Source organism: Enoplosus armatus, chromosome 20, assembly GCF_043641665.1.
Source record: "Enoplosus armatus isolate fEnoArm2 chromosome 20, fEnoArm2.hap1, whole genome shotgun sequence".
Lineage (NCBI taxonomy): Eukaryota > Metazoa > Chordata > Actinopteri > Centrarchiformes > Enoplosidae > Enoplosus > Enoplosus armatus.
Genome location: NC_092199.1, coordinates 9,407,211 through 9,422,543, shown reverse-complemented (window position 1 = coordinate 9,422,543; position 15,333 = coordinate 9,407,211). Strand labels below are relative to the sequence as shown.

General features: G+C 41.7%; 1 protein-coding gene across 1 annotated transcript in view; it reads right to left on the bottom strand.

Annotated features, from left to right (window-relative positions):
* Positions 1–14,150, bottom strand: part of atrnl1b (attractin-like 1b) — a 58,134-nt gene extending 43,984 nt beyond the window's left edge. The window contains exons 1-15 of the mRNA XM_070926804.1: positions 13,900–14,150; positions 10,471–10,554; positions 9,657–9,770; positions 9,363–9,491; positions 8,648–8,856; positions 7,717–7,891; positions 6,847–6,934; positions 6,126–6,387; positions 5,207–5,390; positions 4,947–5,101; positions 4,307–4,391; positions 3,871–4,085; positions 3,434–3,552; positions 2,987–3,119; positions 1,053–1,240 (exon numbers count right to left, since the gene is read on the bottom strand). Coding sequence (XP_070782905.1) covers positions 1,053–1,240; positions 2,987–3,119; positions 3,434–3,552; positions 3,871–4,085; positions 4,307–4,391; positions 4,947–5,101; positions 5,207–5,390; positions 6,126–6,387; positions 6,847–6,934; positions 7,717–7,891; positions 8,648–8,856; positions 9,363–9,491; positions 9,657–9,770; positions 10,471–10,554; positions 13,900–14,150 — 2,391 coding nt within the window. The remainder of the gene's footprint in view (positions 1–1,052; positions 1,241–2,986; positions 3,120–3,433; positions 3,553–3,870; positions 4,086–4,306; positions 4,392–4,946; positions 5,102–5,206; positions 5,391–6,125; positions 6,388–6,846; positions 6,935–7,716; positions 7,892–8,647; positions 8,857–9,362; positions 9,492–9,656; positions 9,771–10,470; positions 10,555–13,899) is intronic.
* Between the last annotated feature and the right edge of the window lie 1,183 nt (positions 14,151–15,333).

Here is a 15,333-nt window from a genome sequence, read left to right as displayed (position 1 = left end):
ATGATATCCTCATGAATGCGGCAGGCATGACCAAAGTAAAATCAGCAGTAGGCTCTACAATTTTCTCTCAGTGCAAGAAGGATGTGTAGCTGTGGCGAGATGAGAAGGTGCCCAAAAGCGCATTTCATCATTGCCATTAAAGATGAAGAGGCTTGAATTATGATGTTGTTAGGACTATGAACAAATCATAATTTATGAGCTGTTCTCAACTGCATTGCTAGGCAGACTGGACATCTCCAGTTGCAGCATATCACAGTATGGGTCAAAAGAATTTGAAGCCTAGTCGCTCTAAAAATTCGAGGAAGGTTGACACATATTTGTGTTATATATTTTTGCTTTTTAAGAATGGATTAGAAAACTTAAAATATGCACTATATAAAAGTTAAGAAATTTGGAAGTTATACAAAGTTTTCAAAGTGAAAACTACAAGCAAACCAGACTCAGCAGTCAATATCTTAGATACCAGACATGCTTATGATTGTTCCTACAGACAGTGAGTCATGTGGCCCTGGTTTGTTATATAAAGCAGAAAGAAGAAAGTGTGACTGTGTTACAAAAAGGATAAAATAATTCAAACCAGGCAGAAAAAAAAAACTAAGTGAAGTGTGATTATCGCAGTCTGATTCATCAGGTGCAGTATCTCAGAAACCTAAGCCGGGCATTGTTGTGTACTTGTAATGGCGTCATAGTCAAAAAACAAACCATACAGTTTGAGGCACTGCCAAGTGGAAAACAATTTGATGAAAAATGGTTGAAAGACACAAATTACAAAAGCCATAAGGAGGGCCGCAATCAGCCAGAAACCAGAGCAGTACACAAGTACAAAGGTGATCAGGAGAAAAATCATCTCAATCAGCTACTGTCAGGCTCGCCTAACAGATAACCACTCCCTGCTCTTCTCTGTCAGCTGGCTTCTGAGGATATCTTTAAATATTTCTGACTGAATTTGATATACAGTATTTACTCCAGACAATACAAGACCAAACATTTTTTTTAGTCTATACGTCACTCTCAAAATGTCACAATTCCTTTATTCACTTATTTATGTTTACCTTGTCTTGTTGCTGGAGCTTATTTAGCTCCTCAAGCACAAAGTCCACTTGTTTGGAGGTGGTGAGTGAGGCGATGTTTCCATTAAGGTTCTTGCAGTAGTGCTGGGCGTTGTCATAACTCTCGCGGCTGGAGTTGATCCTCAGACAGGCCTCTCCCACCTGGCTCCATCCCTCGCTGCACTGCTGGGCTGAAAAAGGGGATGACAGGACACGTTGGATGTTAGTAAAAATATACAAATCTATTCTCCTCTAGCCTTTACACGTGAAACTACTTTGGCGAGACTTTTCTTCCCTCAAATTTGAAAAATAAATTAAATCTGAAAATGAAATTTAAACCTGCTGGAACTGATTTTTTGGCCACTTTTTGAGGCATGGACATGTCATCACCTTTTAAGTTGATATGGCGAACAGTTAACTTATTTACACATCCTGCAGGTACGGAGCAACATTATCATGCATGTTTCTGGCCACATTGCGGTGTAAGTCCAATATTCACTCTCTTTTACCTCTGTTTTTGGTCTCTACCAACTCCTGAAGGAAATATCTGACTCTTTAGCTGCTAAATGCTCAACTGTGTTCACCAGCTGGTCTCTAACTGTGTCTGTCTGCGGTTTGGTGCTGAGCAGGTAGTGTACAGTGGGTTTTTAGACTTTTTCGCTGACAAAAGCTGCCTGCAGAGGGCGATGATATGAGAGCGGTGAGACTGAACCAACAGTTAACTTTCAGGCCAGACAGCTAAACAATGAGCTGAAACTCGCTATAAAGCCCCGTAAACCTGAGGAGACCTGCAGGTTCAGCTGATAATTCTCTATAGATTCATTATGACGAGCGACCCAATTCACATTGTCAACATTTTTTTTACATTGTTATTATTAATATATCAATTATAGCTGCTTAAAATCAGAACATTAGTTAAATACTGCTCAACATACTGTGCCAAGAAAAAAGGCCACAAGTAGAGAACACAGCCATGACAGCAGATTGCAGGAATTCAGCTTACTTCCAAACCACAGGGGACTAAAGATTCAGGACTTAGTGTGTGTGTGTGCATGTCACAGATTTAGCGTGAGTGTAATCTGCACTTATTTGCCTCAGAGATATTGAATGATTCTTGGACCAAATTGCCTGTTAATAACTGGTTCTCATAAAAATATGGTGGGTGCTTATTTAGATGTATGTGTACAAGTGCACGTGGACACATGTATGCATTTTGTGTGTGTGTGTGTGTGTGTGTGTGTGTGTGTGTGTGTGAGAATCGTGCCGAGACCTCCGTTTCAGGCATCAGAAATACACACACATACGCGCGCATATGTGATTTGCGGCTCCCACTGCTGCAACAAGCCCTTAGGCGACAAGACTTCACAAACAGAAAATTATGGATAAAGTGACAGCACCAATTCTTCAGATTCAGCCACAGTCAACATGTGGGAGGAGTAGAGGGTGAGAGGCAAACTAAATATACTGCCAGACCTGATAAACAACATCAGGATGACATCTTGGAAGTACAAACACCAGAGGCTGTGTTAAATCAGATGTACAAATCCTCAGAGTAAAACTTAATGAATATCTGTTTAAATATTTCCTTCAGGTCTGAATGTCAGTGGAGTCATTCATTACAGGGAACACAACATCATTTCACAACGCGAGTGACCGTTTTTGTGTTATGAAGTGTTCACTCTCATCAAATTGCATCCATGAGATCAAGGAGAAGAGTCATGGACAACCATAAGTGCTACACTTACAGCAACAAAGGGGAAAAAAAAGTACATTTATCTATTGTTGTCCCACAATCCCAACATCCTTGACTGCAACACATTGAATACCTGACCTTCATCTCATACATGTGTGAGGACAGAATCCATAGCCTTCAATAAGATGGTGTGTGTGTTTGTGTGCGTGGAAATGTGTTTGGGTGGTCCAACGTCCTATCTCACCAGGCAAAGCGTGGCACTCTGACTGATTCTGGTCCCAGTGACAGTTGAGATTCAGCGAGCAGCTCTTGCAGTTGGCAAGTTTGCTGCACACCTGCTCGTTCCGCACTGGACACTCAGTGAAGTTCTTCACGTTCTACAGCAAGAGAGGAGAGAAGAGAAAAGACAGGAGGATGGTGAGTAAATATCTTTCACCTCTCAAACTCAATCCTTTTTGATTAAACTACAATGTGCAACATGAGGACAGCAGGAGAATAGTACATTTTTAATAAACAGAGGCACCATAATCACCAAGTTAAACCTGAATTATCACTTGATTTCACCAGTGATGATGCCCCAATATCCCCAGCTCCCAAAATCTTGAGAAAAAAAGTGTTCGTGTGTGTGAGTGTTTCAGGGAGCTGAACACAAGAACAGAAGCGCTCTGACGCCCCCTGTTGGACCACTCACAGAGGTACAGTTGCTGGAGGCAGAGATGCACTTTTTGTCATCACACCACTGGCACCCGTTGGTGTTGGCCGTACAGCTGGCACAGTCTGAGAACCGGTAACACCGCTCATCCACAGTGACTAAAAAGACATGGGGAGAAGGATAACAGAGTGAAGGAATTAGTGTGTGTGTGTGTGTGTGTGTGTGTGTGTGTGTGTGTGTGTGTGTGTGTGTGTGTGTATAGATTCCAAAATCATGCATTTCAAGTATTTACTTGCGAAAAATAGTTTCTAAGGAATAGGGGAAAAAATCAGTTTGTGGAAAAGTGTGAAACAGCTGAAAAATATTCATTCTGCATACAAAAGTGGACCACCAGTCATTCTTTGGTAGATTTGGAAAGGAGGAATCAATCAGAAATTAAAGCTCTGTATGCAAAAAGGTTTGGATGTCTTCCTCACCAGCTTTAGGGGGGCAGAATGAGGCAGGAAGGAGGCTTCCATTAGCCAGACTGGGTTCCCAGGGGAGACAGCGGCCTCTGCTCCAGATGCAGCGGACCCCTGGCCCAGCCTTCACACAACCCTCCTCTGTCAAGAAGGCCTGGCAGCTGGGCGGTCGGTAAACAAGCACATCGTTGAGCAGCACACCGGAGAAGCCCCCAAACACATACATGGACCTGGCAAAGAAAACATGAGAGCAGAGTGTAAACAATAAGGAACACAATAAAGGTGTTATTATAGATTATGCAAGAACTGTAATTGAATCAGAAAAAAAGAAATATTGTGAGGCATGTATATACTCCTATAAAAAAGGTACAAGAATTTCCTTTTCATAACAGTTTTAAATCACAATGTTACGGCACTCGGTCCAACCCTGGACTGACTTAGAGAGACTCACCCATTGCTGACCACAGCAGAGTGACCAAAGCGGTTGACATCCCTGTGCAGGTCTGGTTTAGGCAGGAGCCTCCACTCATCACAAGCTGACGGAAACATGAGAACATATAAAGGGAGCATTTGTTTTGTCTGTAGTTAACGAAGCAGACAAATTTAAATTAGCTTTCTGTTATGTCACGACTGCCCTCCCTGTGTGCAGTAACATACATAGTGCTGTTTTGTCTACGATACAGTATTTTCCTTTTTACAATTGTTGGTTATGTTGAGAATTAAATGAATAACACTTAGTGAGGGAGGAAGAACTAAAGCATTATATGCAAGCTTTGTCACATACGTGGATTCAATATTGGTAAATAACCCTCCAAATCTAATTTCAAAATGTAATTATAGCAATCTCATTAGGTGCTATTAAAAACCCACCTGCCATGACCTCTAAAACATTTAGAAACATTCAACAAAGCACCTCACCCACACTCAAAACATTTTGACTTTGATTTTGAATAGAAGTAGTATTACGTATAAAATAGGGATTGGAATGTGACAAGAGAGAGTTTTTAACAAACATTATTCAAGTTGATAATAAAACCACTGGAGAGGTCACCATTCAAATTGTGGCATGATGTTGACAATAATAGTCCTACCAATGTCATAGGCAAGGAAGTCAGCGGAGAAACACTTGGCCCCGTTGCTGAGTGACGTGTCGTTGTGTGTGTTGCCACCAAAGATTAGCAGGGTGCCGCTGAGGAGCGCAGCCGAGTGCAGGTACCGTGGAAAGCCGCTCTCTCTCAGAATGAACCTGGAACACATGCATGACAAGTGCGTCAAGGGCGAGTGTAACAAGAAAACGTGTCATACACATAGACAAAGCAGCATATGTATGCGTGTCTAGGTGTTGATTTACCATGTCCGCGTGTTAACGTCATAGCGGTAGAGGTCATCGACGAGGCCGTATTTGTTGGCAGGCAGCGCCTTATAGCCTGCATGGACATACACACTACCACTGGCAGTGTCATACGTGCTGCTGTGGCCGTAACCTCCCTGAGGGACGGCACCTTTGGTCTCAGGCACCAACCACGTGTTGGACCCTGACAAGGACACACAGGAAACATTTAATACAGAAGAAGAACAGTCCTTCAAATCAAAAAAAGCTACTTGTATTAACAAATGAAAGAGACAACTTCATCCTCAATCATTTGGAGACAGCTGGACCCTTAAAATATTGAGATTCTTTGGCAGAAACCGAAAACTGACGGGCAGGAATGGTTAGCATTGTTTTGTTGTGTGCACTTTATATGAATGATTTTAACTTTTTCTCTCACTGAGAACAGAGAGAACAGGTGTTTTTTGGATTAACAAGAGTGTTTCTGGCACGTTTTCAATAAAAAAAATCCAAAGCACTCTAGAAATTATGGTTAGTCATCTGTCACTGCTATTTTAAACTAAAGCCATACTAAATGCTCAGTGTAATCAAAACATTATCCAAAAAACTAGTTGTGTCAACCTTTTTTCTCTTATTAAGACGATATATGCATATTACTGCCAATTGAGGCTGCCTGGAATGTATGTTTGGTATTTTCAAACACTGAAAAGCAGTACTGCTCATCAAAACTGCCTGAAATGTTTTATTTGTAGATTATCTTCAGATCCAAACAAATTCAGTATTATCATTTTCCATTCAACTATTATTGATGAAAGCCAGCAAGCTGTGTTTAAGTTAATAAGCAGAGACCTTTTCCTACAATGCACCAGATGTCATGCGATACAGAAAGAGTCTAAAATCTAAAATGTTAATGACATCAGCTCTTAAAGCTGTGACTCACTCAGGTTGTACTCCTGCACGTTGCTGACGTAGCTGTAGATGGGGGAGTAGCCAAAGATGACCAGCATAATGGCCTCTCCCTCATCTAGCAGGACGCAGTGGGCCGAGTGACCCTCCACAGCGTAGATCTGAGACTGGGCCGGTGGGCCAACCACAGGGTTCCTCCGCTGCCACGTCCTACTGGGTACGTTGAACACCCACAGCTCGTCTGTCACGTTCCCCCAGCCGGCCTCCAGTTTCCCACCAAACATATAGATATCATCCTGAGAAGAAGAGGAGAGATTTTCAGCCATGTTTACACAAGCAGGCAGAGAAGCTGATGCGTGCTGTAATAAAAGTGAAAGACAAAGGCTAAAGTGTGTCAAAACATCATGATATGAAATGGACCTTTTCAAACAAACCTTCATATATTTATTGTTCAGTTTATGGAGCCACAAGTCATGAAGCTTGTTCATCTTAAAATTTAAGATGAATATTACAGAAACTGTATTTTTTCAAGGATATATGATCATGCAAAAGAAAACATGTCTCTCACCTTTGTCTTTGAAGATATATTACAGCATGTAGTTATTCAAAGATGACGTGTTAATACTGAAAATAAGCAATTCTCCTTTGAAAGCGAGACTTTTATTGCTTTTTCTCCCTCGATCCCGCTAACAGTTGTGGTTTTTCCAAATTCCTTGTGTACCCAGAGAGGTTGAGGCATATCTGTGTGTGTTTACCTGGTAGGCAGCAAGTGAGTGGCCGTATCTTGGCACCGGGCCACTATTGATGGGAACTGTGTTCCAGATGCCACTCTCCAGGTTGTAGCTGCAGAAGCAACAGAACATCACATTTTAATGTGTATGGAAATGCGCACAGAACACAAAATATATTCATTACCTGCATACTAAAAAGACTGCACACATTTAGTTTGTCCCTCTGTGAATTCATATAATCTATTTTTACCTCATGATCATCTGATTTAATCAAGACACACAAAAGGTAGCAGCTTCCTCGATGCCAAGAGGTACCACTTTAGTCTTTTTTTAGGTAGAGGTTTTGCACGCTGATGAATGTTTGTAGGCATTCACAGTAAAACAGGACACCTGGTCATGTCGTCATCACACATTGGCCATTTATTCAAAATACTTTCGGAGCCCAGAATCTATTTTCCTCAGGAGTCATAGCACCTGATGATGAACAAACAATGAGCAGATGGCGAGAGCTTGTCCAAGCACCCTAACCCAAACTGTCAGTTAACTCTGGGCCAGGACACGACTAAAGTCAGACAGAAGTCACTAAATACACTAATTACTAAACTCTCGATTCTAACTGGCCCAACCACCTATACATTCACAAAGCACCCCGCTGAAACCTTAACTCCCATACCAGGTTTGACAAAGAGAAACAGGTTGCTCCGACACTGCGTCTTCTCAAGGGACTTGCTTGACCTATTCTGAGAAGCCAGCAGCTTTTCCGCACTTCCTCCTTTAGTAGTTTTTGTTGTTCTCAATTAATTAACAATGTGTTTTCATTCAAAAACACACACACACACACACACAGTGTATCAAACTGTGAGCAGAAATGTTGCTTGCTATGCTACGACTTACTTGAGAATCATCTGGAAGGAGCTGTAGTTGAAGGTGTATCCACCGACCACCCACATGACCTTTTCCTGCACCACGGCCTTATGGGAAGCTCTGGCGAGTGATGTCCCAAAAGGCTTGACGCTCGGTAGGACCCAGAAGGACTCCGTTGAAGGAACGGTTAGAGAGCAGTCGGGGCCTTACAAGACAGGATGAGAGAGAAATTACAGCTGAGGGCTCATGTTGAAAATAAACAACAAAATTTTCAAAATGAGGATTATTAAAATCCTCTTCACAGCTGCACTATTTTAAGACGAGGAACTACATTTTTTCTACATTCTTTTAGGAAGGAATTTTTTCTGCAGCACCTGACACATATTTTCATACCTACTCAGTGGAACTCTGAAGAGCACACATGCCACTAAACAAAAGCATGACCAATCCTTTAAACGAACATGACAGGCAGGGAGGTGTGAATATGTTAAACTGTGTCAATGAAGGCAGTGCTGAGAAAAAAAAATGCCTCTGCTAATGATTCTGTCAAGTTTCATCACGTGAAAGCATTCGGGCCCCCTCCAGCTGGACGCACATAATAAGGCACTGTCACAGGGCTTATCGACGTGTTACCAATCAGCATTATGACACAACACAACACAGCTGTTCACACTTGTCTGCTAACACGTTCTTCATTACATCTTACTACATAATCGCCTCAGCAGACGCGGGAGGAGCAGCAGCACTGTGATTACAAAAGTATGTTGCGTAAGATTCATCACTGATGATTTGAACAAAAAAACTATGTCTACTATGTCTTTCTTATTAGGTGTCAGTACTTTACAGGTGCTCTGTTGTTTTTGGAAGTATTAATTGAGTCACAGTGAATCAGAAGTTTCACTACGCCGTTCCTTTTGGATGTGAAAGTTTGCCATCGGCTTTGGACAAAGCTAACTCTTACCTTGCCAGCTGTCGTTGCAGACACACAGCTTCTCCCCGGTGAGGTCGCAGTAGCCGTGGTCTGGGCTGCCGCAGTTGTTCCTGCAGTACGGGATGTCACAGGCCTCGCCTTTCCAGTACTTGTCACATTCACAGTACACTCTGCTGGCGGCCGAGTTACCAGGGGTGCACTTCCCATGGCCGGAGCAGTTATTGGGACAAGAGTTGATCCTGGATAGAAAGATGTTTTCATTTAGCCAACACTGTATGCACTATTTAGGCCACTTAAAGACCTTTACTTGGAGGCTGAGGAAGATTAATGAGTATCATCCAGCATTTGGCACAGGTGGGGGGGGGGGGGGGATTGGTAAGATGAAAAACTATTGAGCAGGTCACTGGTCATTAACAGTGATTGTTGTTGCAGGGCTTAGCCAAGCAGAAAAGCCCTTGTCCCAGACTTTTTGTTGCTGGAACATGTTACCATCCATCAGCAGCTAGGAGAAATACATGGACCTATAAAAACAGCCCACCGTAGTTTATAATAAATTAGACACCAATGAAAAACTGAAAAATGTCTTTAACACAGCTGATGCCTAAAACACAACCTCAGTGGAGCTGATGCTTTCTGAGGAACAAAAAAAATAGATACACAAGATAAACAAAAATATACACAGTGTAAGGTTATATAGCACGTGCTGCTTCTAGTTTAAGTTCAAATGCAGAGGCTGGATACTTACGAGTAAAAGATTTCAAATCCTGTCAGGTTATAGGCAGCATCGCTGAAAAAGTGTAGTAGTGCGAAGCCTGAAGTTGTCTCAACCTCAGGAACCGTCTCATTTCCTCGTGTCTCTGGCACGATGAGACCGCTGTAGAGAAACGCAGAAGATTCACTGGCATTTCTTTCTCATAACGCACACCGATTCTAAGGTTACAGGAACAAACCCACAACTCTCTGCTAAATCAGAAGGGCTCGACACATGCTACGCTAAATGAAACGTAAATGAAACAGCCATCACTTTGGAGTTTCTCACCTGAAAACAGCAACCAGTGGAGCATATATCGAGTCTCCATCGTAGACGTACATATGGTCCCAACTACATTCTGTGGCAAAGTGGTTAAATCTTAACCGAAGAACTGCATTTGGGCTGCAGAAGAAACAATTAAAAAGTAGTTGGCAGGATTCAGGCCTCATTTCTAACTGTAGCAGTATCAATGGATAATAAAACTGACAAATTATTCTTATCCACACATCCCATCCGTACTCCATGACGTAATTTGAGTATAACTGAACAACAAATAACTTCATATAATTCATAAACTTCAGAAATTAATTTTCCTAAAAGTGTATTCATCAAGCGTTGGCATAAGTGTGATCACACTGTATACAGATTATCATTTAACCAAAAGATAAAAAGAAATAAGTTTCATTTGAAGTATACTGCTCAGTATATTGTAAAAGAGACAAATAAATATTGTTTTTCCCAAAATGTTTTAAGGATGATAGGCCATCCTCTCTCTTTCCATCCTGGTAATAAACAGCTCTGTCCTCACAGTGACCGTGGTTGCCATGACAAATAAAAGCAACAGGTACAGAGATTCGTCCTCTCTCTGAATAATTGCTGATTAAAATGTAGCAGTCGAACCAAAGCTCCACAGACAAACACTCTCGGCCCTCAAAATGCCAGAGCCTGCTTTACATTATACTGACTAAGCAGAAAAGGCATACTTCAACAGAGACGCTGATTGGCGTGATTTGATTGCATTAATCAGTTTACGCTGCATAATTAAATGCGGCCGTGCATCCTCAGCTTCAGTGGAACATACTCATTTACAAAAAGTACTTACTAGCCCTCAATGAGCCAGGTGCACTTTGTTTTGTACTTGTAGTTGATTGGACCGTCTGTGAGGTATCCTGAGGGCTCCGTCAACCTGAAATATCAAAGAAGTCGGCACAGTCAGCACAGTAATGTTGCCTCGTGTAGAAAGTGTAAAGCATTCAATGTTTGCAGACAGGAAAGTATTGTTCCAAGTTAAAGCCACAAAAGTAGAGGAAATCAAAGCATCTTTGATCACAAGTAATCATCTCATTTGTTGTGTGGACCTTCTCTGAGTCATCAAATACATAATTCACCCTTCAACCTTGTCCTGCATTTATTCCTGGTTTGTCCCTGAAACAGCAGACGACACCCAATCAGTGATCAGACTGTTCATGTGGTGATCAAAAAGGGGTCGAAAATCCAGTAGCACAATTACTTGGAACAGACATCAAGACGTAACAATACAAACACTTTGTGCATCTTCAACTGCGCTGAGAAGAGTGTTACTTGATGTTGTCAAACATTAGACCTGCGGGAAAGTCCTCTGATTTCTAATTTGTAAGAGTTTGCAGGTAAACATTTTTGAAAGTATAAAACTTTTCAACAAAGGTACTAACTCTGACCAACTAACTTTTAATGAGCAGATGTCTCGTCCTGGTACAACGTCTCGTATAAATGTGGACTCAGGTGTCCAATGATTGTGTCACACACGGCATTCACTTCCCAAGATTCCAGATAAGAAGAATCTGGCAGTCAGCCCAAGGTCAGTCCGTCCGTCAGTCAGTCAGTCAGTCACGACCAAAAGATTCAATCAGCTGTCTCTTAAAAAGGTTCCTCTGCTCCTTTCTGCCCATGCCTCAAGTCTGAAACTGGAAACAATTCCCAACAAAGTATTCTTCACACGAAGAGACCACAGTCATGTGTCACAATGACAGATGACTTTTAAAAGGACATTCATCACTGTCCCTTATACATATATAAATTAGAGTTGTACGTTTCCCATCCACAAAACTGTGCGTTCACACTGGGAATGAATTGAAAATGATGAGACAGATTCTCTAACTAAAAGTATTTTCTAGATTTTCTGGTGTTGCAACAGATTGTACTATAACTCATTTGGATGTCAAATACATGAAATGAGTATCTGTCAGTTGATAATGTTCAGGCCTTACTTTTTCATGACATCGCAGAAAGACTGCAGCCCTGGTTCATTTAATTCTGACTTTGAAGGCTTCACAAACACATACTGAGCTCTCACAGGTGGTCTAGATCACGCAGGAACTGAATTATATTCCATTTTATGTCCTTAACAGTTGTTTTAGATACTTAACATGATATAAGATTACTTTCAATTCAGAGGTTTTGACAGGATAATGGACTAAAGATGGGTGATAATCTCATAAAAATGAAATGGTATGCATTTAATAACCTGGACATGAACCTTAAAACATTTCCCCAAACATAGTTTTGTTCTTGTTTACTATTCACATCACAAAAGCATATATTATAATAGATATGCTTGAGGTGTATCGCCAGATTGATTTTTATGCAAGTCTAGTTACAGTTACTACAGTTGATTGAGGTGAAAAGTTTAAACAGCCAGCAGCACGCAACCAGCAATGAGTTACGGCTGTGCAGACATCCAAGAATGATGCATTTTGTAGTGCTGCACTTTGGACTTCCCGGGGAAATGCTATCCCGAGCGAGAGTCTGACGCTAAACGTTTCAAGACTCTGTGTGTTCCTGCTGTCCACACCACTGTGATGTTCAGTCCTTCTATATTTAAGACTAAACACTTTAACACATAATTACCGAGAAATCAATCTGTGATGCAGACGTAATCTTTCAGGATAGGACTTCACACTTTTTAAGAAGGAAGTCACAACTTGTTTCTGGTGCTGGGCAGCAATGTTTAATCGATCACGTATTAACCGGGATGTGCGTCCGCGTCTCTGTTGCACCAACAACAGAGACACTAAGAGTTGAATTCTCACATTTCAGTCGTTTGTTTCTAGGTGATGGGAGGTTATTCCCTGACAACATGCCAGATGACAACCCATTCAAAACCTCAGACACATCAGGAGAAATGGTAATTACTGTGATCAAAGCACTTCTGTACCACAGAGTGCACCTCAGGTGTACTGAAAGGCCATTAGATGCTCCTGTCAGGATGAACATTATTATTATATAGCAGTTTGACGTTTATTCTTTGGTCACTTGACAATGTCTCCCTGCCTTTCCTTAATGCACCTAATGGGGAGGGGGTGTCGTGGCACCTACCTGTGCTTATTGAAAGGCATATTCTTCCAATTTACATTCTTCCAATAGACATTTATTGTATCGCCACATAGGCTGCAAGGCATATGCAATATCAATTAGTTGCAGATGTTTCCTCCAAGCCACGGTGGCCTCCTTTCTCTGGCAAAAGCAAAAGTATTTTTTTGTTTAAGGATTTTATTTGGAATCAATGCAAACGCATCAGGCTGTAAGTCAATATAACAGTGCAAGTTAGAGTCTTGATTGTCTGGTCCATGCTCACATATGCAGATTGGCTTGTGCAAGGTAATTGCATTCATTCATTTACTCCTCTCACTGACACCCAAGAGTCCCAATCACTTTCTTTTAAAAAACTAAGTCATATGGAGAGACTAAACATCAGGCATATTGGTAATACGTGTTCACTGTGTTCCAGTGAACACAGATAGATTACAAATGACTAACTGAGGCGGGCTACAGGCAAAGTGAGAAATTTCCACCAAACGACTCGTTTTGCAATCTGCAACTTTTTGGGATTCATTGTAAAAGCCAATTTTCTCTGCCTTTTGTGGTACTAAACTGAATCTCTTTTAGTTATGGACTGTTAGTCAAACGCAACGAGCAATTTGAAGAAGTTGCCTTGGGGTTTCAGGAAATTGTGATGGGCCTTTTTCTGGCATTTTAGAGACCAAATGATTGATCAAGGAAATAATTGCTAGATTAATCAATGTAGAAAATAATTATTACACCCATAAATAGGGGTTTGGGTTCCCTGTTACCAAAGCTGTCCAAGCATTTTCATGATGGTCACATATCACAATAAGCCCTGTATCTTCTGAGTAACTGAGCTCACACGTCTGTCCAGGCTGCTGGCTATTTCACAAATACAGTCAGCTTTTTTTACTGAGAATAAATAGTAATACAAAGTTTTTAAAAGGGTTTTGTGTTTGTCATATAAGAAGCTAATGTTTGTGTGCAAGTGCAACACATCTCCCAAAAAGGCTGGGTGCACACAGGTCTGTTTGCTGAGTGCCAATGACCTCTACTGACACTGTTTCATGGAAAACAGCAAGTACTCGATCACCCTACTATGAGTGCCTCGGATCATTTTAAAACTGAATATCATGACACTACAAGTAATGTGATGTTGTTTCACAGATGAAATACTAAGGTAAAACATGTGTTGTGCATGGCCACTTACTTGAACCTGCCTTGGCAGTGCTGGCACTGGTCTCCAACCCATCCTCGATCACAGACGCAGGATCCGTTGATACATTTCCCAGAGAGACAATTCTTGTCGCACGGTTTCGCCGGGGAGGCGTGAGTGAACAGCACAAAGTAAAACAAAACATAGACCACCAAGTATCTGTTGATACCCCGCAGGTCGCTGTGGGTGGCTAGTTTCGGTCCAAAAAGAAAGAGTATAGTCTTAAATTTCCCCCCAGGATCCATTTTTTTCCCCCCCAGGTCGACCAAGCCGAGTAAAAGACCGGGGCCTTTAGGTCTGCTTTGGGAGGAAGCTTCGGTTACTCAGGCTGTTTCTGTTATAACAAAGAAGTCCTGCATATTCGTTGAGTGTTATGCATACTCAAACTAAGGCTTAGCTAAGCCTGCTTACAAGATGGCTAAGAAAACGTAATGTTAGCGAAGAGTTGTTTAAAAGCAGCTTGTTTAACCGCATGCATAGATTTGGAGTGGGAGGAATTCCCTTCAACCTACCGACCATCGACTAAAGCTAATAAAGCAGATAACTCGTACTGTACTGTGACAAGCTAACACATAATTTGTTAGCCCATGTAGCTTATTTGCAGTTTGGCCTCTGCTGGGTAATGTTGCTGCATTGATTCAACACCACTCTCTTCCAAATGCCATTTCAGCAGCCATTTTAACGCGTAAACAATCCTTCAGACTGAAACAGGGATGAACACTGTAACATGCAGTGGTCCTTCCACAAGCCGCTACAATTTAGCCGGATCTTGTCCACAGAACAAAGGGGTCGTAGTGTTTGTAGCCCCGGACCCAGTGCGAGGGCTGCCGCAGTCAACATGGATGTGGTGTGATGTGGGAACTGGAAGGCTATTCTCGCCGACTGGGGGGCATTGAGCGAACACTTTGAACTGTTGTTGATCCTTCTGGTCTATTCCCACAGTACATTTAACCACCTTCAAACGTAGACTTCGTTGGCAGCATTGTGTGGTGGCGTTTCCTTGTAGTCCACTGGGAAAAAAGCACCTCTCAAAACATGACAAGAAGTGGCAGCGATGGATTTGCTAGCGCAACGACACTAGACAGTTCCTCAGGTTGGAGAAAACTAAACACAGGCTGCGCATGCGTACTGCAAACGGGTTCTATTTAAAGGTACAGTGTCAAAAACCCACCAAACTATCCTATGCGGCATTTAAAAGCTGAATGTGTCTGGATTTGGGAAGACTTCCAAATATATACTCAAAACCACATAGTCACATTGTGTCTTTGTTGTCCTTGTACTCTGACCTTGAAATATAAAATATATCACAAGCAGAGGCCACTTTTCAATAAGATACAGAAGTCACATCTTCCTTAAAGTCGACAAGAATATTTTGGAAAGCTCCATTTAATGGTTTTGTCCTTTTATTAAGCCACATAAATATATATA